The sequence below is a fragment of the Anopheles gambiae genome, chromosome 2 (genome assembly GCF_943734735.2).
Source record: "Anopheles gambiae chromosome 2, idAnoGambNW_F1_1, whole genome shotgun sequence".
NCBI lineage: Eukaryota > Metazoa > Arthropoda > Insecta > Diptera > Culicidae > Anopheles > Anopheles gambiae.
The window spans coordinates 99,032,460-99,056,112 of NC_064601.1; the positions used below are offsets into that span (position 1 = coordinate 99,032,460).

The 23,653-nt window shown below is 42.0% G+C and overlaps 1 protein-coding gene across 22 annotated transcripts in view; it reads right to left on the bottom strand.

Moving 5' to 3' along the window:
• Positions 1–7,584: 7,584 nt before the first annotated feature.
• Positions 7,585–23,653, bottom strand: part of LOC4576494 (potassium voltage-gated channel subfamily KQT member 5) — a 263,147-nt gene continuing 247,078 nt past the window's right edge. For 20 of the 22 annotated variants that reach the window (XM_061644922.1, XM_061644921.1, XM_061644920.1 and 17 more), the window contains 2 exons: positions 11,904–12,115; positions 7,585–11,022 (listed from right to left, as the gene is read on the bottom strand). In XM_061644922.1, coding sequence (XP_061500906.1) covers positions 10,822–11,022; positions 11,904–12,115 — 413 coding nt within the window. In that variant the 3' untranslated portion in view covers positions 7,585–10,821. Of the gene's footprint in view, positions 11,023–11,903; positions 12,116–22,229; positions 23,549–23,653 lie in introns of those variants that run through there. The other 2 variants (XR_009764840.1, XR_009764839.1) reach the window with 2 other exon arrangements.

The following is a 23,653-nucleotide window of genomic DNA, read 5'->3' on the forward strand; positions in this document are numbered from 1 at the left end:
GTTCAAATGTTACGGGGATTGTGTGCACGGTTTGGTATACCAGAAACTGTCGTAAGCGATAATGGAACACAGTTTACAAGTTCGGAGTTCCGTGACTTTTGTATGGAGAATGGTATTCATCACGTGCGGACTGCGCCATACCACCCGCAGTCAAACGGCCAAGCCGAAAGGTTTGTTGACACGTTTAAGAGAGCGGTCAAGAAGATTCGGGAGGGTAGAGGTGAGATGCACGAGGCTTTGGATGAATTTCTTTTCACCTACAGGAACACGCCGAATAGAATCTTGGATCAAAAATCGCCGGGGGAGATGATGTTAAATCGCAAGGTTCGAACGTCTCTGGAGATGTTGCGTCCATCATTTCGCGATATTCGACCAGCGGATCCAGTGGTGGCCGACGAAGCTACTAGGAGGAGTTTCTCCATAAACGACCGTGTCTACGCAAAGCGATACCATCGAAACGGCTGGGAATGGGTATCTGGAGTAGTCGACAAGCGCGTGGGTAACGTAATGTACATGGTCAAAATCGATGGCAAGACCTTGCGCTATCATGTGAACCAGCTTCGGATGCGTAATGCAGAGACCAACGAAGGGCGAACTCAGCAACCAATGCCACTGAATGTGTTATTAGATGCCTGGGATATGTCTGGAACAACGGTGTCAGCATCCTCATCTGAAACATCGGCAGCGACTACAACAAATCTTGCGGAACGTGAGATGACACCTGCGGATGGTACAGAAGCAAGCCTACGCCGCTCGACGAGAGTGAGGAAGCAGCCTGCGTGGTTGGAGGGGTATCATCGCAGTTAAAGCGGGGGAATGTTGGAGACGCTAACCCGTCGGCATAAACGCGTTGCGTTGTTTGACGTTTGCTGCTTGGGTCGGAACCGAAGCCAGGAAAGTGCGCGCTCTTTGTATGCGATCTCCACGGTGTACGGACGTGTGTGTGAACCAGAATAATTTGTAACCCTTTAGAACTATCTGAATTACCGAAATACAAGAACTTTTACTTCGTAAATACAACAAATGCATTACATAAAATAGCAAAATGTAGTTATCTTAAAGCCAAATTCAAACAAAGAAACATAACTTGATCTTCTCTTTCCTTTCGATATCTTTTCTAACCTTTAAATTCTTTGTGAACCACCTTTTCCAATACAAGTGATACAATACTCAGCAAGATCCCACACATGTATGCGTACCACAGCAACATCAGATCCTTTACGTTCACAACCTCGTTAGCAAACTTGTTCCGTTTATAGAGCCATGCAGGTGTCGATTTGTTTTTGTAATAGTATTCATATATACCGGACTCAAAGACAGTCTGAGTGTAAAACAAAAACAGCTCACGAATCCGCGGAAGAACCACAAAACACATGGGATATTCAAAAAATCTAACATTAGCGAATCGATACTTTTCTATTCGATACCGTATGTAATCTTCCTTGCCATAACCCTGCCTGACGGTTATTAAATTTGACGTAATCATTATGGTCAGTGGTTCACTGTCGCGACTTATTTCAAAGCTGCATCCCAGACCATATCCCAGGTATGTTCCGTTCGGATATGTTTTGAAGCCGAAGGATCTGGGTTCATCGTAATCTTCAAACACACATTGCTCACGAATCTCTTCCAGCGTGTTTATCTCAGAGCCGTACCGTACAATCGACATGAACGATATGATCAACGATTGGTAGGACGAGATGAGAACTATACCCATCAGGCAAAACATGGTGAGCAATCGGTTTTCAAATGTCCCTCCATAGGTCCGCGATGGACCTGCTAGACACGTCATGATCAGCTCCAGAACAATCTCCACAAAACGGCACCTACCAAGTATTTCGCCAAACTGTGAAATAGTAACCGCCATCGCTAGCACGAGCATCAGGTAGGTTATCCATACATATTTGTCGAATGGATCGATCAGTACGGACACGATCGGCTTAGGTTTGGCCCGTGGAACATTGATTGCTGTAAATGTAGTGCCAAACGCAGGTATAATCCACTTCTGGTCCATATAATTCAGTCCAAATGATGTATAAATATCCCAGGGATGCGAAAAGTTGGTTATGTGAATGGCAGTCGCATTTCTCTTACTACACACCAGTTCCAAAAAGTACGCATCAAAGGTCATCACGGTACTTATTGGTTCATAGTTGTACATTGTTATGTTATAGCCGTGCATATCTCGAGTCTCATCGGGAACCGCGATCTTGTTGGGATCGATTGTAGTTGTCTGATTAGAATACTTATTCCGACGATAGATTGCTATTGTGTTGCTGTGGTCATACACTACTTGATAGCCAAATCTCACAAGCTGCAGCATGGTCTCATTTGCCGAAGCTTTAGTCAGCTCATGTATCCATTTTGGGTAGAAGTGAATAACTTTTACACTTTCTTGCAATGAATTTACGATCTGCAATGGAAAAGGCACAAATAAGTATAAAGTTGCATGCGTTGCAATCACTTTAGGGAAACAATGCGTACCTCAAAATCATTCAAACTATCGATCAGGAGCAGGTTACAGCTATGGTAAATATTGTCGTTTGTTATGTTCAATATAACCTCGTTCGAAACTGTTTTGGTGTAGGTAATTTCACTGATTATGTGTGGTAATACTGCATCCATGACGATGTCATGACTTAACCACAAAATCACTAGATTACGATATTCAATGACAGGACACACTTGTCGATGCAGCTCGAGCAATGTATGTGCGTAAAAGGTGACATTTATGTTAGAAACGGGGAGATAAAAACCCAGCGACACTGGTACGATAACTAACACTCCAAAAACTTTCAGAACAGACATTATTCTAAGCATGGGTACGGATTTTTATAGAAATTAAGAACGATCTGGAGTAATAGATAGCAGTCTGTACGACGATCGAAGATGACAATCATACACGATCTAAATTTCAATTAAAAATCAAAATTAGCTATTCATTCTTTGAAGGACATAAAAAAATGTGTTTAAAAATACATCGGATACTGTCAACCACTGTCAAGTGTGAACTAGCGAATGTGTTTTGCACTACTGCAGGACTTGCGGTTGTTGGCAGGTGTTCTAGTAATGAAATTATAATGCAAAACACTTAGATATTGATGCATCAAGGAATATTCTACACATGCAAGCATATCAAATAGACCTGAAGTTCCAATGTACGTTCAATATACATGCATTAGTGCATAAGGTTGAAGGATAAACGTGATTTTGCCTATTAGTTGAATTATTTCAAAAGTTCCTGGATTATTGATAAAGATGATTATGATTAAAACGCTTTCATCTTTGGATCTACGTTATACCTTGCAAACATCAACGTACGATGAAACCAATGTGATGGCATGAGTCGGGTTTTGAAACATATACTAAGAGTTATCGAACGAGTTAACCTTATGCACTAATGCATGTATAATGAACGTGCATTTTCTATTTGCAACGTTACACTCCCGAATTTTATTATAGCATTCTCAATACTAAGGTTTGTGATGTTGAACTTATTTGTCGTGGTGTACTTTCAGAGTTGTTGAACCATAAAACTGACATAGAAAGGAAGAGCAAATTTCATTGAAATAAGAAGCTAATCTTTGATGTACTGATGTAGACGAAAATATTTCCTTCGTCTAAGTAAAATATCATCGTATAAAACTCTTCCGGAGGTGATGTGTCGATCATCCTTACCTTATTCTTACATATACTAAAGAGCATGGTAATGCTCATTGGCTCGTCCAAGTCATCATGACTGTTGCATTGTTCTGCCGTAACACATTTGTTCACTACAATATCTCTGTTTATTATAATAAAGTTTGATAAATGTTGGGTTTGATTTCCAGTTCCCGTTTTCTCTACTCCTTCTGCTGGCTCATGTGTCTCTTCATCCTGGGAATGGGTTCATGTGTTTGTGTATGTGTGTGTGTCTGTTTGAGTGTGTAAGATCGCAGCTTTGTAGCGAGCCATTATTTTCGAGGGGGGGAAATATTACACAGTACATGGCGACGCGGCTGCAATATGCTACAATGCACTTTACATGTTTTGTGTTTCGTTAGCGCTCATCTCGGGATCTCTTCTCTTCTCGCTACTGACCCCTCTCGATCCCCTCCCTCTCCGTGCCGGAGAGTTGCCGCTCTTCTTGTCTTTATGTCGTTTGTCTTAGAGTGTCCTATGGGTATGGGTTATCTAGGTATGGTTTGCATGCGTCTGTATCTGGCGCTTGCGATGCAACTCGGCTGCTGGCCGCAGCGCCCATCCGCATGACTAATCGTAATAATGTATCACATTTTGATAATGACGAAACGAATGGTTTAAAACGAAACAGAAACCCTCACACCGGTCCGGTCGGGCGTTTGTGTCGGGTGTGAGTGTTAAGTATATAATTGATTACTATCGATTAACACTACTGCTACTGTTGCTGCTGCTTCTGCTGCTGCTGCTACGGTTTGCGTCAATAGTTTACAGCTTGCGCACGCTGCTTTCGCTTCAGGCTTTAAATTATTATGTTTTATTTCATCTTTTTTTCTAATTGTATCGTGTTTAGGCGCCGATCCGGTTAGTAAGAATACATCTGCACGTCCGCTTCTTGGCAATGCTTTCTTTAAAATTTATTGTTTTATTTTGCTGTAGCTGCACATGCTGCTTGCTAACTTGAATGAATGTGCCGAAACGACTACTACTGCACCTCTGATTAGTTAGTGATCTCATCCGCGCCTAAACCTTTCAATTTTAGTTTGCCAAAAATGAACGCACTAATGGAAGCAGCTTATAACTTTAGCTCTCGCTCTTGCTCTCTCTCTCTCTCTCTCTATCTCTCTCTGTGTGTATCTTACTTTTTAATAAAGTTTTTATCTACGCTTTAACTTTTATGCTAAATTTGCTCTCCGAACGGCTCTCTAACGCATCACTCGATATATACTCTTAGCTAAGATGTTATCCTATGTACACACCTCTGGGCTACTGTGGAAAGATGTCACCGTTTTATACATTTGCGCTATGATATATGTTTCTTAGTTAACTAGCCTTGGCAATAATAATGAATAGTTGTGCTAGATTCGTTTCGCTATAATATCTGCACTTAATTTGCTAGCTTTCGGCTTGCTGTTTGCAAATCGGCCTCTACCACTAACAATAAACCTCACTCAAAACAGGGAAGTAAATGTGATAAAATTCTCTTCTACAATGCTTTTAGTAACTATGAATTTCGAAATGACCACTCAATAATAAGCATTCTAAGCATAGGAAATGAGCAAAATTAAGGTAAAATTTACACAAAAGTAGTCCATACCTAAAATTGTTCTTTTTGTTCAATTTAGTGATGAAGTTCTGTACTCTTTATCTATATTTTCATAAATTTTTTGTAAAAAAAGAGTTATTTTCTTTCTAAGTTAGTGCGATACTTGTGCTCTTTCTAAGCCTTTGTGACCACCTCCTAAGCATAGAAATTGTGTGTGTGGGTGTGTGTTTTTCTTAAATACTCTGCACCTAAAAACTCATATCTTCCATTTGTTAGTTTACACCTTACATACATAGAACATGTTCGCAGTGGAGTGTACAGCTGTGCTTTAATTGTGTATAGGGTTAATAGTTTTATCTCTTTTGGTTTGTTTCTGTTTTTCCTCTTCTATAGTTTGGGTTTAAATAACATCGTCTCTCCGATCGCTAGCATCATTGTTTATGGTTATTTAGTTCATTTCTTACACTTAAGTTCATGTAAAGCTCTTGTACCATTTTCTGTGATCCCTTTATTTTTTATGTAAAGTTATCATGTATTTTCAAATTGGTTTTGTAAAGTAAAGTAAAAATTGAAAGATAGGAACGTGTTAATGTGTGTGTGTGTGTGAGAGAGAGAAAAGAATGTTAAATCAGTAATAAACAAATAAGTAATAAACTTGAAACTGAAAATCATTAAGGGCGTTGAAATGTAAAGTAAAAAAAAATATGAAGTAGTAAAATGATACGATATTTGAATTACTTTGAATGACTGTAGTTACTAAAGCGTTCTTAAAGCAAAACATGAAAAAATAAAACAAAGTGAAAGAACATATCAAAGAACGTGAAAGCTGTATTATTGGTTAATCTAATCATGAATGTAATAAAAACTAAACTTGATAATTCGTCTGTTGATGTTAAGGGACACATATAATAATGTTTGTAGAACGAAAAAAAGTTTTGTTTCAAGTAAATGTTGGCTCAACTACAATTAATACGTTCGATGAGAACCTTCTCGCTTTCTACTTCCCACTATTCCAACCATCGATCTTACCTTCTTCCCTATGTTTTTATTTCTTTATATTTAGTTTTATAGATAGTTTTTTTTGTGTGTCTGCCGTTTCTCCTTGCTCGCGCAGGCAGAAGTTACGATATAATTACATATGTGTACTATGGGAATCAATGTTCAGCATCGAAATATGTTAAATTTGCTCTCTATTTGATAAAACCAGGTGACTTTAAGCACCACCAAAGCCGACTACTGCACTGGTCGGGTAGCCGTTAGCACGGTTGTAGGAACTTTGACAACTGAACAGACCTGGAAACGCAAGGGACGGTTTAGTCAAACGGCTTGGCGCCTGCATTCAAATAGTGCCTGTGTTGTATTCGAACAAAAAACAAATTCCTAGTCTTTTTAGTGTGTGCTTCTTCTATTTGCGCTGCTTACACTCTAACACCATTCAACGGGTAAAAGGAAACAACCAAAACAGGGAAACCCTATACGAAGCTAACAGCCAAACGACTACCTGCTAATCCGAAGCAACGAATGTGTATGGAACAATAAAGCGAAACACTACTTCACGATAATTAAAATTTTGTTTCTCCATTGAAGTCTACCTCCTTACCAATGGCAGGAATAGGACATAATGTTGACGTACTTATGCATCCATTATGCACTGTGATAAACGATTATGAGCTTATCGAGACAACGATGTTGCTTTTATGTTGCTATACATTCGCAGTGGTAGAGGTTTTAGTGCATTCGGGATGAGGGACTGGTTTACAGCAGCATTATGCTTTTTTTTAATATTTACTATCATTTTCTAGGAGTTATAACGGGTATTTCTCTTACCGGTGAGCAAACACCGTTCGCTATGTACAGGGTTGCTGAAACTTTGCATTAAAACTGTGTTTCCTTTTTGATTAGTGAAATTTACAACGTTTTATCCGTCTCTTGGTTGAGTTTTTGCATCGCTCGCTATATGTACAGGTTGAACAGTCTTACATCACTAGTGTATCCGTGAGCGCCGGGATCGATTGAAGGAAGAAGTTTACGTTGCACTCCACTGATTGCAAAGTGAAGTAAAGTAAGGCGGAAGAAAAGATGGTACATTTAGTGAATGAAAGGTATTAGTTAATAAATATGTAGAAAAAAACGAAACAATGTTAGAGAATAAAGAAATGATAACAAAACGAATACAAAAAACAGATTTGGGCAGATGAATACAAAAGACATGCAGTAAAAATGGTAAAGAATCAGTAGAATTTGGTAGAAAGAAAGAATTTTGAAAAAGAAATGAAAAAAATAAAACCAAAACAATTTAAACAAAAAATTATGAATAAAGCAACAACACCAAACTAAACTATAATTAAAACAATAAGAAAAACGTGATAGTTGAACTTTTATTCATAAACTAAACAAAAAATACGTTGTTTTAAAGAAGAAAAATAGTCGAGAGTAAAACAATACAAAAATTCTTGCAAACAGGAGGGAGCAAAATATCATCAGTTGCCAACGATAACTGAGTCTACATAACATTGATCTAGGTGAAACTCTTAATCCCGGCTAAATCTTACCACATACTAACCTTACCACACTAACTAAACCTAGCGTAATCTTATCAATAACTATCTGTATGCTCGCTCGACTGAAGCAGCGCCTATTTGCTATATTACTCCATCTTCATTAGCCTTCGAACGGACGAGCTGTCGTGGGGCTCCCATTTCACCTTCGTACGTACCTTGTCCGTTCTCTTGTTTTTGTTTTGTAATATCACGAGTGTATTTTGATGGCATTTGGGGTTCAGCATTTACTTGCATTTACTTGTTTGTTTTTGTTGTTTTTGTGCTACTTTTGTATGCGTTTTGATTACCTTTCATATACACTTACCAAGCCAACCGGCCAAGTGTGCGATTATATATTTCTCTCTTGTTTGTTTGTTGGTTTGATTTTGTCCATCCAAACCCCCTACAGACAGGGTACAGTACCGCGAGCAGTTACTTAAGCCATTTGAAGAATAGTAACCTTCACCTGTCGGTTTTAGCGTTTTCTTGTTTGTTTGTTTTCCTTTGTTTTGGGGCTAATAAGTTTTGATTCAGTGAAAATGTCTACAACAGAATATAAATATTATTTGTTCGTTTAGTGGCTGTTTTGTTGCAAGCATTACACGCTTCACACTACTTTCGTTTCGTTATTGTCTGCACTTGTTCGGAGTGTTGTGCGTTTTCTTGTTTATACTTTCGTTATGCTTTCTTTTTCTGTTCTGTTTTCTCTCTCTCTCTCTCTCTTTCTTTATGATTCGCATTGCTCTAGTGTGCTGTTTTGTTTCATAGGTTCAATAGTTTGGGGCTTTAATCTCTACATTTATCTTTTTTTATTTTCTTCTTCCTTCTACCTTTTTTTACTATCGAGCATTATATTACTTAGAGTTAAGATGTTTTTTAAACTTCCATTTCCATAATGTGTGTAATGTGGTTGTCTTTTTTCGTGTAGTTTCGCATTTGTTATCTAAGTCTTTGCTAAAATGAACAACAAACCCCACCAGGTTAGAAATATGTTTTACATAGGCGAAGTTTACTAGCCCTGGTGGCTGACGGTTTGCCGTTGAAAGTAAAATACTTGTTTGTTTGTTTGTTTGTTTATGTTTTGCGCTTGAAACAACTTTCATGAAATCATCATTGCTACCCTTAAACCTATATTATATACTGTGTTCTTTTAGCATGCCATCTGAACCCTGCTGGATGATAACAACGCCAGAACGAACTGAAGCCGAACCGCAGACATGCTAGTACGTTAGTATGTGTCATGTGTGCTATGTCATTATGTTGTTGTGCTGTGCGCGAGTTGAGTTGTGCTGCCGTTTCGTTGACCACCCATCGCCTGTTGGTCACTTACTCATTTCTAAGATTAATAATTGACATTTTGTTCTTTTGTGTTCCAATATCAATACCACCCAATACACGTGAACGGAAGCAGTGTGCCTCTATGGTTCGCGCTCGCATCTCGCAAAGGGTGTGTTTGATCGACTTTTGCTGCTGCACGCATTGAAATCTTTCACCCGCAGTGGTGCAGCTCCTCGTGGGTTGCCGTCTGCTGTTCGACCGCTGCCCACTGCTTCATCTTAATGCTATTGAAATCCGTTTTTGGCCATTTAATAGTGTGTTTGTGTGTGTGTTTTTTTTGTGCTACGTTGTTTTACTAGTATCTTCTCTGATTTTGTTTTCATCGTGTTTGAGTTCGATTCATTTACTGCGCTGCCTTTTAATTTGTTGTTTGCTCTACTGAATCTTAACCGCTGCTCTTAACAAACTCACCGGTTCACTCTAAACTCTAGTAGGAATTAAAGATAAGGTATAGAAAAAATGCCTATCATTAAAACTGTAACTGTAGCGATTTGCTTGCTCTCGTTTTACTTTATTCATTTTTGCTATAATTCTACGGCTTCAACCAGCCGCTCTAACAGCGTCGGTGCGTGGTGTTGATACTAAACGGAATAAATTTCAAACGCTGCTGGCTCAAATCTGCTTGCGAGGAAGGATCTTAAGCTTTTTATTTAATGGGCCAAATGATGTTGTGGACATTTTTGGGGCTGAGTTGATATATTTTACAAGCACTCGAATGTAACGCGTCAGATCGTACAAGTGAAACTGAAGCAAAGAAAGGGTTCAGACGAGTGGCGTTTGGTTCACACTCAGAGCAGCTCACTATTGATCGATAATTATCATTTAGCTCGTGTAAATATGTTTCATTATTTATTTTCTTATTCAGCATTTCGCTCCTTACACACCATCCAGTGATAATGGTTCGAGATGTAAAGGCTCCAGAAATAACAGGGCAATAAAGAATAGAAGATGTAACTAGTAAAACTAAGCAACGGATTGAGTGTTTGCACTAAAGCGTAAGCGTAGCACCGTTTGGGCGAGCTGGGAACGAGGGACGATCGTTTCGGCAGACAGTGCCTCTCTCTACCCGATTGTACTAGAGAGCAATTTTGGGCCCATTTGGGAGCAATGAGGATGAGTGAGTATGCACACTTCCGTTAAGGACGGTAGGCGCTACAGAATCTGATCTGAACAAGAAAATTAACAGCTGCACGCTTGCTGCCAACTCGTTTGCATGATTTGCTAGCTTTGAACGGGCGCGCTAGAGAGAAGGTGTGTGTGTGTGAGAGAGAGACAGAGAGCGAGAAATTGGCTACGACTATTCAACAGTACACTATTAACAGACAACAAGGGCCGTCTTCTAGGAAGGACAATTGGAGGCAAACGAAATCAGGTCTCTAAGAAGTGATTTTTTTTGTTTTGTGCGTGTTCGTGTTGGTACGTCGGTTCCGTTGCAACGGGTAGCCGAGGGTTTTAGCAGCCATTTCTGCTCACAGCAGCAAGCATCGAAACAATAACCCCCGGGAGGGTAGGCGTTGCTGCTTTACGATGAGTGGTGAGTAGCCCACTCGATTGGGATGGTGCTCTACGAGAAGGCTCGTAAGCGATGCAGATTGGTAGACGGGGTGGCGTGCTGGGAGTGTGACGGCACGGAGGGCACCGAAAACGAAACCGCTGGAAGGAGGTGCGCTGCGTGGAGGTGCAGCCATGACTGGCCACTGGGGATGGTTTCAGCCATTCTCATGTATCGTCCGAACCGTTGCTCGCTCGTTCCGGCTTCAGCGAGTCCATCGCACCGCTTGGCCCGGTGATGGCAAGCATCTGTTGCTGCTGCTGCTGCTGCTGTTGGTGCTGTTCGCCCTCATTGTTGTTGGCGGCGACCTGCTTGGAGCGGCGGTACTCCTCACTGTCCATGCGATTTAGCTCGAATGCCGAGCTGACCTGTGCGGCGATGCGAAAGAAAAGGCAACACAATGTTTGAGTAATGCGTGTGGCACGGTTGTAGCTCAGACGGTGAGGTTCTTTACGTGTGTATCTTTACGATGAGGAACACAACATTTGCTACTGGAGGTCAATGCTTGTGTAGTAATGCAGGTAAAAATACAAATTTGGTAAATGGTGGCATTTTTGAACCTCAAAAATGGCTGTGATTGTAGCCTTATGTTGCACTTAGATATTTACACCCATCCTGAGCTCTCAAAAACCCATGAAAATGAATCCCTGTGAATAGTGTAGGACAGTTATACATCATGGAGCATCAACCAAAAGTGGCTGAACGGTTCAGAATCGGTTGCAATGGGTGCTGGAGGCATGCGTTACAGGGCAAAAAGGGATTTCTTACACCAAACTCTTCCAAACACGTACCATTGTGGGAAGACGATTGAGAAAAAGCCGACGATTTGACCGCATCGATCGTTGCATAGAGAAGAGCAATTAGTAAGCAACATATACCGAAGTACATAAAATGAATAAAAAACAAAAGTCTTTCTGCAGGATCTATATGTAAATATCAGTTGAAACGTTTGCTGCAATTTTGATGTTTTTTTTTTAAATACTTTTGGAACTATTTTTTTAAAGTTTTGGGTAAAATGAGTATAAAGCAAAGTGCAAACAATTTTATCATACGCTCAAAACCTCCAAAGAAAACATTAAAATTATTACAAAAAAAACTATTACATTTAAAGCGAAACGGATATGATGGAGACGCCTGGTGGCGGTAACAAAATCCATTCAAAATTCATCCAAAAACATCACTTCTACTGCTGCAAGTGGCTTTAGCAAAACGTTCACCCTTCAAAAACAGAGAATCCCCCTTGCCTTACCGGACTGATAGGCGTGACGATGATCTCCGTCTTGGCGGCGGTTCGCAGCAGCGCCGTGTTTTCCGTCGTATCGTCCTGATCCTCGACGTCCATGTCGCCGTACACGTCCCACGGCGGCGAGTCCGGATCAATCTCCGCCCCAATGTCCAGATCCTCCTCCTCGATGTCCTCCTCCTCGTCCTCCTCGTCGTCCTCCTCGTCCATCATAATAACTGCGGCGGGTGCGGGTCGATGAAGGGGGGGGGAAACGCCAAACAAATAACGAAACAAACAGCACAGTCGAGTGATTAAATGCATGGTGAAACAGTGAACGAGTCCGGGAAATAGTAATTATAATAAAAAAAGGTGACAAATAGTGACAAATGGATATAACACACACACATACATTGAAGTGAAAACGCAATGTACAAATACAATTAAGTTACGGGTGTGTAAGTGTACCGACAACAACACAACATTCAGCTGGGCAAAACATCGAGACGGACGGTGCGCTTTCGCAATAAACAAGCTTATTCGGTATTCGGTTCCGGAGAACTGGCTCTATCCTAACACCGAATCAATACTTCCTGTTTGTGTGCTGCTTGTGGATGTGTACGTGAACGTGCATGTGTGTATTTTGAGGTGTTTTTGATTTTCTTTAAAATTTGTTGTACGACAATTAAAACATGAAATAAATAACAAAACAAAAAAAACGGTGAATAACGTCAAACAGTGAGCACAAAACAAAACATCGTGATACGTGATCGTGTGGGGGGAAGTAAGTGTAGGCGTGTGTTTGGTGAAAGAACGGGAGGGTTGGGCACTTATGCTCGTTTTGTGAAAGCCCTTTTAAGCTTAGAACAGAAAGAAACACACACACATTAACACGTATATCGACATCAAAATTTTACACTTTGGAGATGGTAGTGTGGAGGGTGAAAGTGTGTTTTTTTGCATTTTTTTGTTTGTTTTTGGTGTGAAATACACAGAACCGAAGGATAACATTGAAACACTCAGTCATAAACATCGCAAAACAGCTTCCGTGAGAAGGTGGGCGAACGCGTGTACGCGCGCACACTAAGTAGGCCGTGTGAAGCCGAGCTTTTTCGAAGGATGAAACGAACGTTGATGGAGAGGAAAGATTGTGCTTTCTCGTCCGTCAAGTGCTCTCGGCTCGTGCGGGATGGGGAAAATGCGTGCATAAAATGTTAACAGCCATCCCAAGTGAAGCGTTTATTTCACTCCAAATGCTCTTAGCACTCGGAAAGCACGCATCGATTTCGAAGCCTTTGCCGTGGAAAAATCTCTTCCGAGTGTTGCACCGCTCATTAACACGTTCTCTGAACAGGGAACAAGTGGTGCCAATTGTAAAGAAGGAGCTTCAAATACATCCGTAAAAGGTAATCTAATATACATATGTACAAAACAAAAAAACAAGAACAAACACACCTACTGTATGTACGATGCTGCTAGCACCGGCTTTCTCTTCCTACGGGGAAACATTAAAACAAAAACAACAAAACACCACAGCACAGTTTCTGGGAATCTGGTTAACACTTAACACGTACATGCACAACAGCAAATGCTGGGATGACGGGGAAGGACCAAACACACCGTTTCAGGGAGAAGGAACGCTAAAAAAAACCGCTTTTTTAAACCGAAACTCATTCACAGCTTTCCGAAAGCTCCACAAACACGCTTCCAGCTCCATCATGACGGATGAGTTTTGTTCCGAAGAAAAGCCAACAACAAGCAGAAGCAAATCTAAGCGCCGATAGCTATTGGGCGAAATCGGCCCCGAAACCGGCCCCTCGTCAGAACCATTAAAACCCTTCAATAATCGTTTCCCAAGAATGCACGTGAATGATGTCGTTAAGCGATGTTGAGGGTTGCTCATTTTTATTGTAGACCTTCGTCACATTTTATTTCGCCAACTTCTTGTGGCCAATCGAAGCGCGCTCGTTCGCTCAGCAAATGGCCTTCGATAAAAATTAATATTGACGGCATGTGAAGAAGGGTAGCTACGATTACGAATACACGACCGCGGGTGAGTTCGATTTTGATGACGATCAGCCGGATCAATCGGTTAAAGTTGAGGATGATTCGATAAGTTTTTTTTCGATTTTTGGGCAAACATGACTTTTTTGGAAAAATGATGGAAAAAACCATCTTCAGCTGTTTTTGAGCCTCTGGTTCAAGATTTATTGGCGCCATTTACTCAGCGGGCAACGGGCTTTTTTTATGGTCGAACCGGCAGGCAAATAAAACATCATTTAGCTTGTAAAAGCACGGCACCTCACGGCGAACCGTTTCCGGCATGTTGCGGGAGTTACAAATTTCACATGAAGGTGCGATTTATCCTAAGAGAGGATTTCACGCTCAACGTGGCGCACCCTTTCTTCCCACTGCCATTGCTAACTGCTGCCGCCCCAAAAGGGAGGTAGCGCAGCAGTTCGTAGGAAATATATATCTTCATTAAATTTTATGCAGCTCTGCTCCGTTCTACTGTTCAGCTTAAAATTCCACTTACACTCCAACCCCACCCCCGGGTGTGGGAGGGTTTAATTTTGAAGATGACGCTGTCTCTCTCTATCTTACTCTCTTTCCCCCTGCCGAAACCGTGACGTTCAAGTTCATTGTGCCCGGGGTATTGGGCGTATGTGTGGCAGCGTTTATCGTTACACTTGTGAGACGAGCTAATTAATTAGTCTTTACAGGATTGGCTGCTGGCTTCTTGAGTCGTTCCATTCCCATTCCCTGTCCCTCCAGCACCCGCTCCTTTGTTTCCAAAACCATTATCTTCCATCTTGGCATGTGCACGTTGGTGCCGGCGCTCGGCAAAGAACTAATCGACTCGCCTACCAGAATGGAGTGCGCCGAGCGCTCCAGCACCGTGGCCCGCTGAAACTTTGTTTGACATTAGTGTGTGTGTGTGTGTGTGTGGGAAACATTATCGTTAGCGGCACACGGCTTTTCACAGACACATACACTCATAGTTTGTATAAGTGATCCGCGTACCACCGCGTCCACTCTCCGTCGGCAACGCTTTTTGAGCGGTTTATAAATGTTTAATTGAGTTCTATTCGGCACACTTTGCATTTCTTCCATTCTTTCCACCACCAGGCGAAGAGATGATGTGGTAGTAGCAAAAATAGAATAAAAAAGAACAAGCATTTGTTACACGCTAGCCCTTAATGGCCCTTTCGGGGATGTTGTGCGGCACAATAAAGACGGCAGCAGCAGATGCAATCCAGTGCGCCTTTTGAAATCGATACATTGGGCGATTTATTGGCATAAGGATAGAGTTTGAAAACAGAGAAGGTAAATCTTGAATAATGGAAATGTAAGCACATCTCATTGTTGAATTGCTTGTGTATGTGCTAAAACTAAAGCCTAGATCGTTTAGAAATGGGGTATTTTTTATGCGATAATGGCTCTTTCGGTGGACAAAAATGCAAACCTGTATGTATTGCATTGCTAGTCATTAAGAGTGTGATGTTTCTTGGAGCTTACCACAATTTTAGGTCACATAATCATTAATAAATAAAGCATCCCATCATTAAGGTCGGGCTACATGGTCCGTACTCGCTAGTAGTAGCGCATCTGGCGGCGGCTGGTGGAAGCTTTTTTTGATCATTGAGGGAACGGTCGTACCGGATCTCAAAAAAAAAAAGTATTATTTTCATCACTTTTTCGATGCAAAAATGGCTGAAATACTTGCACTACATATTCACCTATCAATTACAAAACTTTTCCAGTCCAGATTAAGTAAAAAACATGGAAAAATAACATATTTTCGGAAGCGGCTTCAAATTGTTTGGCTAAATGGTTCGGTCAGCCGCCGTCAGATGAAAAAATGAAAAAAAAAAAAATGAAAATCGAAATTACAATGTCCCCCGGTCTTCAGGTCTTATCAGTGATTAGCTGTATGTCCAGCTGCATACATGCAATAGCTTTTATAGTAAGAACGTATAACTCTACAGCTTAGTATAATCAGTATTTTATAAGTACTAAGATGACTACATGCAAAAGTAGCTATAGAAAGCAGTAATCAAGATCATTTTTCAGATGAAGAATTAATTTATTTTAGCATTCAAAACTAGTATATGAGTGGAACGAGCCAAAAAGTTCGAAATTTCCAAGGAAAAACAATTAACTTATTCCTATTTTTGCTCAAATATGTTCTGTTTTCTTCCCAAAGAAACCAGTCTGGGCTCAGACAGACCAGACAAAGCGTTACGTTCTTAAAAGACCAAAGCTTTCAAGGCTTCTTAAAGAAACGAACAGAGAATACAGTAATATGACTTTAAAACTATTTTCCATTGCTGTATTTTTAGGTTTTTCTGGAAATCCGTTAATTGCATTCCAATATGTCAGCCTGTATAGTGCTTTTGATTAGTGACGAAAAGTCCCATACACAGTGATTTTCATCTACTTTATTAATCGAACCGCTTAGAAACCTTTCAATGCTACCTTTAAAACCCCCTCGTTAGCCCCTCGTTTCGCTACTAAAATATTTTACTACATAAAAATAATTACCAACCTGTTTTGCCTAACAAATAGCTACCGGAGTAAACCCATCATCCACAGTGTACACAAGCACTCATGGCTGCATCCAGAGAAAGAACAACTACTTTCCCAATCTCTCTACACCGGTGGAACAAATCCCACCGGCCCTTCCTCATCCCTACACGTAGCCAATCAAGCACACACACACACACACACACTAGCCACCGACCGTAAGCAGCTGGCAGCTGGCTTGAAATCATCCTTCGGCAACGCATCCCGAAACAAGCTCCAACGGCAAGAAACAACAATGTTCCGGGTTTGTTATGCTCCTTCCGGTAGCATGTACTCTAATGATGCTGTGATACCGAAAACACTGCTTGCTCGCATTCCACCGCAAACGCCAACCACAGCAACCAGGTTGTGAGGTTACCGCAGGCACTCGCCACCGACTCGACCCTGTCTGCTACACGGAAACGGCTACACACATCAAACCCACACCCAGAAAAAAAGCCCCAGAGAGAAGCTCCAGCTCCCAAGGGTTGAGTTGTGGCAAACGATGGACTCGTTTGTTCTGTACCTCGCTCATCCCTGTTGGTGATTCTTGTGATTTTGGATGGGCATGATCGGGCATCCTCTTCATCTTGTGCCCCTGTCCCAAAAGGGGGATTTCGCACGGAGAAGCAGCAGGGGTGTTAGCCATATGTACAATTTTCTAGATTTTATCGACTGCCGACTTCCGGTCTTTGGAAGTCTTGGGAACTTATGTGCCATCCATGTCGGCAGTTGATGACAGCTTGCCGCCAACATGGCAAAGTTGAACCGTACAGAACAGAGAGACCATTTGTGAAGGGGCTAGTGGTGCTTGTGATTCTAGCCATTGTGGGAGAATGGGTGGATGGGAGGTAAACATAAACATGATCAAATTATTATCGAACCGTGAGCTACAGTGTACAGTGCTGGGCGATTGGCTGCATACCCTTGAGATGATATCCTTTTTCAAACTTTGGTTTGTGTAGGATTGCAATGTAAAGCATAAAGGTTGGAGATAAACACACACACAGACGCTGGAGAAGCGTAAGTATGAAAGTAGGCCACACACACACGCACACACATGCATAAACAGTGTAAAGGCCGGGCTACATTGATCGTACTCGCAAGCGTAATTTTGATTTTCACTAGCGCATCTGGCGGCAGCTGACCGAAGCATTTTACCAAACAACTTGAAGCTGCTTCAGAAAATATCTTATTTTTTCTTGTTTTTTACTTTAACTGGACTAGAAAAGCTATGCAATTGATAGATGAATATGTTGTTCACGTATTTAAGCCATTTTCGCATCAAAAAACGGTGAAAAAACAACTTAAATTTGAGATCCGGCACGACCATTCCCTTGATGACCAAAAAAAGCTTCCACCAGCCGCCGCCAGATGCGCTAGTGAAAATCGAAATTACACTACGGAGTACGATCAATGTAGCCCGGCCTTAATGGTGTACACGTTTATTTTCAACTTCCGGACATTCATAACAAACTATCGCTCGAGGTTGAGGTTGCTAGCAGCAGCTGTGCCCGTTTCCATCGCACGCCAGGATCAAATAATCCTCTTTGGGAGGCGATCAAATCCCAGCCTATAGCGTACGTTTCTAGCCAGCTGTTTATACAGTGCGGTACGGTAAACAGCCACAAGCTTGTGAGGAGCACAGCTCACCTGAGCAGCTCCTCCCCTTAAACAAGGTGAGCAAAGTGGGTCAAACCGAAGCGTAACGCAATAAGCGTCCAATCAAGCGGACGCTTCGAGCAATAAGTCTGCACAACAAGAAATGCGAATAGACCGTTACACACCGTCACGAGGACGACACCTTTTAAGCTGACATTCAGCTCGCACAATTTATGTCGCAGTTTGGGGCTCATTCGGCGCTGAGTTGGGACACTATTGATGAAAGCCACAATTTATTTCTTTACCCACATGTGTCTGGCGATAGAATCAACTTCCAACCGCAAAAAAACGGGTGAAAGCTGTCAGGAAGACGTAGTGAATCGAAATGAAATTTCTTATCGTTATCCTGCAAGGATAACTGTCCTGTTCGTTTGTGTGGAAGTGCTCCAAAAGTCAACGGGAGCACTCAGACAGAAGCCGTAAGCCATTTCTCCGCTTCCATCCCCAAAAAAAAGAGCTAGAAATGTGGGTGTGTTCCCTTGGGATCACCATCCTGCTTCCCTGTAATGCATTCAGTAAATTGAACTGGAAGGTTTAATAACACCGTCGGCCTTCTGGTGAAAGAATTCCAGGGATGTGTGGGTGTGTGGTTTGTTTAGCTTCGTTTATCGGCCATCGTATTTCGATTGAAGTGCTTCAAGAGAGTGTGTGTGTGTCTGAGAGTAGTTGTACACGTACCGAACCGAAAAAGGGCATTGGAAACGGTATAGGTTCAAGCGCTAACAGGTAAGCGCTTTCATTCGACCAGCGAACCGATCCCATAGTCATCGCCCGTTCCGATATCAATGGCAGCATGCTTCGCTTACATATTATTGCAGTGCGGGAATGAAATCACTAAAGCCTGCGGAACGAACACAGCTGGATGGATAGCATCGGAAGGATGGGTTTAAACGCTCACAATACCGAACGAAATGGGGTACCCGTAGTCTAGGGTTCGTCCCGCTCACAATACCGAACGAAACACACCCACAGGCTGCAGTACAGCCGTTTCACAATGCAATTTAAAAGTCAATGACGGACGTACACGATGTGATTTTAACCGTAAGCGTTGCTGCAATGTTGCACCTGGACATGGTTTGTTGGTGGTGCCCGTTACAAATCAAACATCCGGTTGTCCATGTCAATATTCAGCTCTTGTGGCTGTGTGTGTCTGTGTGTGTTTAAGACTGAAGCAAGAAATTGCATTGCGTTCCCTGTCAGAACTGGCATGACGAAGTGCTGTATCATTGCAGCAATAGGGCAAGGGCACGGGCAAATCCAATTCCCTTGGAAAAGGGGTTGCCGCAGTACACAGTTTGCAGTGGATTAAATTGCAACCATTACACAAGACAAACCTGCTTCATTCGCTTACACTTTGCGTCAGTTATGGAATGGGATGTTTCGTTGAAACATAGATTTGATCTTTTTCATCTGATTCCGGGTAGGATGGGCACCATTTGAATCCTTGGACAATCCCGATGGCTTACATTTCTTCCTCAAAGTCTTGAATTTTAAACAAAACGTCTCATTTACATGAGCGAAAGGTCTGCATCGGGTTTTCCCATATCAAAAGTATCAGTATCACAAAGAAAGGAGGGTTTTTTTTCCTCTCCTTGCTCTATATATTCAGTTCCCAATTCAAGATTATGGATGAACAATCCGTAATCAATCCATTTTCGGGGAGGGATGAAAGAAAGCAAAAGTTGTTCGCTCATCGCCACGAGTGACGCACAACAAAGGCATCATTTTCCCGTTCGTCAGTTCGGTGCACACCACTTACCGCACGGTGTGATAATATTGTAAGTTTTACCCGGTTGGTTTTTTTTGTTGTTGCTCTATCGACGCTTTAGATGATTTGGCATGCATGCATGCATGCTCGCACCCGTAACGTACTTGCCGCTGGTAATGCTTTTCCCATTTTTACACACTTATCGGTGCGCTGTGGTGCAGGCGACTGGCACTGAGTGTGCACTGAGTGCTTACACAAAATAAAGGGCATCCAAATGTAAGGCAGACGACACGACCTATATAAATAGGGAGCAGGGATAGCGATACAAGAAGAGCAAAAAAAAAAAAACAACCTCCCGATGGCACCAATTCCAAAGTGGCGAAGGTGAAATGTATTGAAATGTGAAATGGAATGGAAAAAACCCGTCATCAGCCGGGAGCAGCATGGTTTGGGCATGGTGCGCAGCGGGACACAGGCGATGTAAAGGGAGGGGGGAGGTTCAGATGAGGCGGTGGCTTTATCGTGCAACGTGTGCAGCTTGGTAGAGCGTTTAGAGATTGGAAAGGATTAAAGCTCCAATTTTCGGTGTTTCACTTTGCGTCTTGCTTGTGTCGATGTTTGTGGGGAAACTTTGGAAGCAGAGCAAGTGAAGCAAGGTAAAGTGGAGGTACATTTGTATCCCAATAAGTTGCTAGCCGTATGGAAAAAAGGGAAAATAGAGCGAGTGAAAATTGATAGAGAAAGTCTTCTTTAATACGAAAGGATGCAAAAAAAAGGACAGAAACCAATATTAAAATTTTGGATTTTTGGTTAAAATGTACATTTTTTAGTGCACTAAACCACGTACTATTGAATACAATGTTTTCGATCTATCAAAAAGGCTGTTTTACTTTAAATAATTGGACTAAAAAAATCAATATGAAAGACTTATAAAATATATTATAAGGTGCATAATATTCGAAACTTTTGTAAATATAATTATATGAAATTAAATGTAAAAGTATAGAAGTGACATGTAAAAGTTTATGTTAACAAACAATTTAAATGATCAAAAATCAATGTTTTCAACATACTTTCAAAAGTTCTCTTCGAATTCAATCGAATCCAATGAAGCACAGTAACATTTTACCATACTTTTCATTGTTCAATGCCGAAGCCAACAAAATGGAGAAAGTTACAGTTAAACTCAACTCAAGCATAAACTGCAAAAAAACTGTTTCAAACGAAACAAAAAAGCTCAAACCGTTAATTACCACGTAAAAAGGGCAAACCATTACGAGGCCCGGAAATACAGTCATTCCCATTTCTGTTATCTAAAACACAGGGCACAGGTACCAGGTACAGCTGTTTTCTCTACAGTAAACCCTCTAACGGTAGTCTAATTTTAGTTTTCCCATTCTTACACTCAAAAGAACAAAAAAAAAACACCAAAACGTTCGATTAGTTTTTCAATTTTGCATACCACGACCATCATCGGCAGCACAGCACAAAAACGCCCGTTTGCCCGGAGCTCCAAAAAAAAACCCCGAGGTCACCATGATCAGCCACAAACGATAAACGGGAAAAAAGAACGCCCAGCAGGCCAAATACGAAAACGAGCCAATATCCGATTAGAAGAGAAAGATAAGGGGGGAACGATTTAAAAATGCCAACAAAAAAAAACCCAAAATCCTAAAAACTAGCCGGAAGTTTTCAGCCCAAATTGGGTAGTAAAGAAACGACGAAGAACAACAACAACAGCAAACCGAAAATGACGACACACTTACGAAAACAATCGCTAGAACAAAACAGGATCGGACGACGAGGAACAACGGCCAAAACACCCCGACACACACACATCCATACGATGGAGATTGTGTTTGTTGCTCAATTTTAATCCAATTCGGTCGTGTTACCCGAAATGTGACCCTATAAAACGCTATCTCGGACCGCTAGTATTTTGTGGCCGCTACTAAATTGCGTGGTGCGTGGCACACCGGAGCAGCTGAATAATAAAAAAAAGAAACACCGCTCATCGAAGCACAATCGAACCGATTGCTGGACAAATAATGCTGGAGTGGGAAATGGTAGAACGATTGGCAGAAAAAGCTAACGTGTAAACATATAACAACAAGAACCACACAACGAATAGACAAGACTATATGGAACAGTGAGAAAGAGAGAGAGAGAGAGAGAGAGAGAGAGAGAGAGAGAGAGAAGAGAGCGGGAAATACAAAGAGACAGAGCATAGCTAGGTAAAGTTAGAGGAAACAAACAAAGAACAAAGAGAGAAACAAGATAGACAGAACAGGAAGAACACCACAGCGACAGGCAGACACAGGTACAAAGAAAGGAACAAAGCAGGCAACGGTTTTCGGCAGAGTAGAACGGAACAAAAAATTATAAACAGAGCGAGAAAACAGATTTCACAGACTCACTATCGAATGGTTTTGATGATGTTTGTGTTTGCTTGCGTTTCGGGAGAGTTTTTTTTGTCTTCTGTGTGCTTGTTTTCATTTTTTTCTCTCTCTCTCTCTACATGGCTTTGCGATGGCGGAAGCAGCGGTTGGTGGTGAGGTTGAATGGGAGGTGGATTGAAGGTGAGTGGCCCTGCAGCCCCCTGTTTTTTGCTATCATCAATGGACGTGCGCGTTTTGTTAGTGAAGCTTAACTGATTATACGGGGCACCGGGCGCCTCCATCGGTGGTAAGGGTCCGGTGGTGGATTTAATTTTTTTTTTTGTAGCTTTCATACGCGTACGTGTGTTTTTCATCGGTCACATCTTTGATAGAGGCTCGGTATCGATTTCGTTTCGGTGTGTCCACTACACACAAGCGGTAGCGATTTGATCGTCTGTTTCTGTCGTTTTCTCCCACACAGCTGGCGAAACGGACGGGACGGGAGAGCACCACACACATACACACATACCCCAACACCAGTACACCGTTTTGTGTCATCTTTTGTCAATGTTTGGCCGGTAGAAAATTGTAATGCGCCTACCGTGGGGGAGGAAAATTTCCATTTTTCGTTTTCACCTTTCTGCAGGCTTATCACACATTGTACACGGTCGACCGGTGACGACGGTGTGTGCGTGAATGGTATCGCTGCCATCGATGTGCGGCACATGGTGGTGTTTCTCCCTTCAGCCACCTACAGCTCTGCTTTTCCCCTGTCCTTTTCGAGGGCTGAGCGAACGATCGGTTGGGTCAAAGGTTATCCGATTATTCAAATTTCCCACACCTTCTCCACCGGGAGCACAAGGAAACAATGCACGAATGCAGCACTATTGGATTTGCTGCTTCGTGTTGTGTTTTGCTGTGCTTCTTATTGTGGCAAGTGTGATGGCTGTTTACTGTGTAGCTTTTTTTGTCGATCCGGATCCACGTGCTTACGGTTGAATGGACTGCCGCCATGTTATTCGTTCCCGACAAGCGACAAGTACGCAAAGCGAGGATCGAAAGGGGAGAAACAGATGCTGCCCCTCCAGGCCTGGCCCCGTTTTACGGCACACGTTTAGCAGTGTGGGGCAGCGGGGTGTCACCACCTGACTGGCATTAGTTTGTGTCTGTGTTTATTTGCTCTCTGTTCCACCCCGAATCGAGTGATGAAAGCGCGTGGCGTGGCGAGAGATTCTCAGTGGCTCATCCCCATTGGCGGCCGACTTCAAGTCCCGTGCGTTCCGGATGCTTCCGCGGCTGCCCTCGGCATCGACACTGTTAGAGCGACGTGGATGAGCTATAGTCGTCGTACGATGGCGCTACGAAGTAGGAAGGCAAGAGGCCAGTTGTTTTTTTGCAAATGGAAATGCAGAAAGGGATTTTATCGTTATTTCATTGCTTTTTGTTTTACTCTTTTGTTTGTT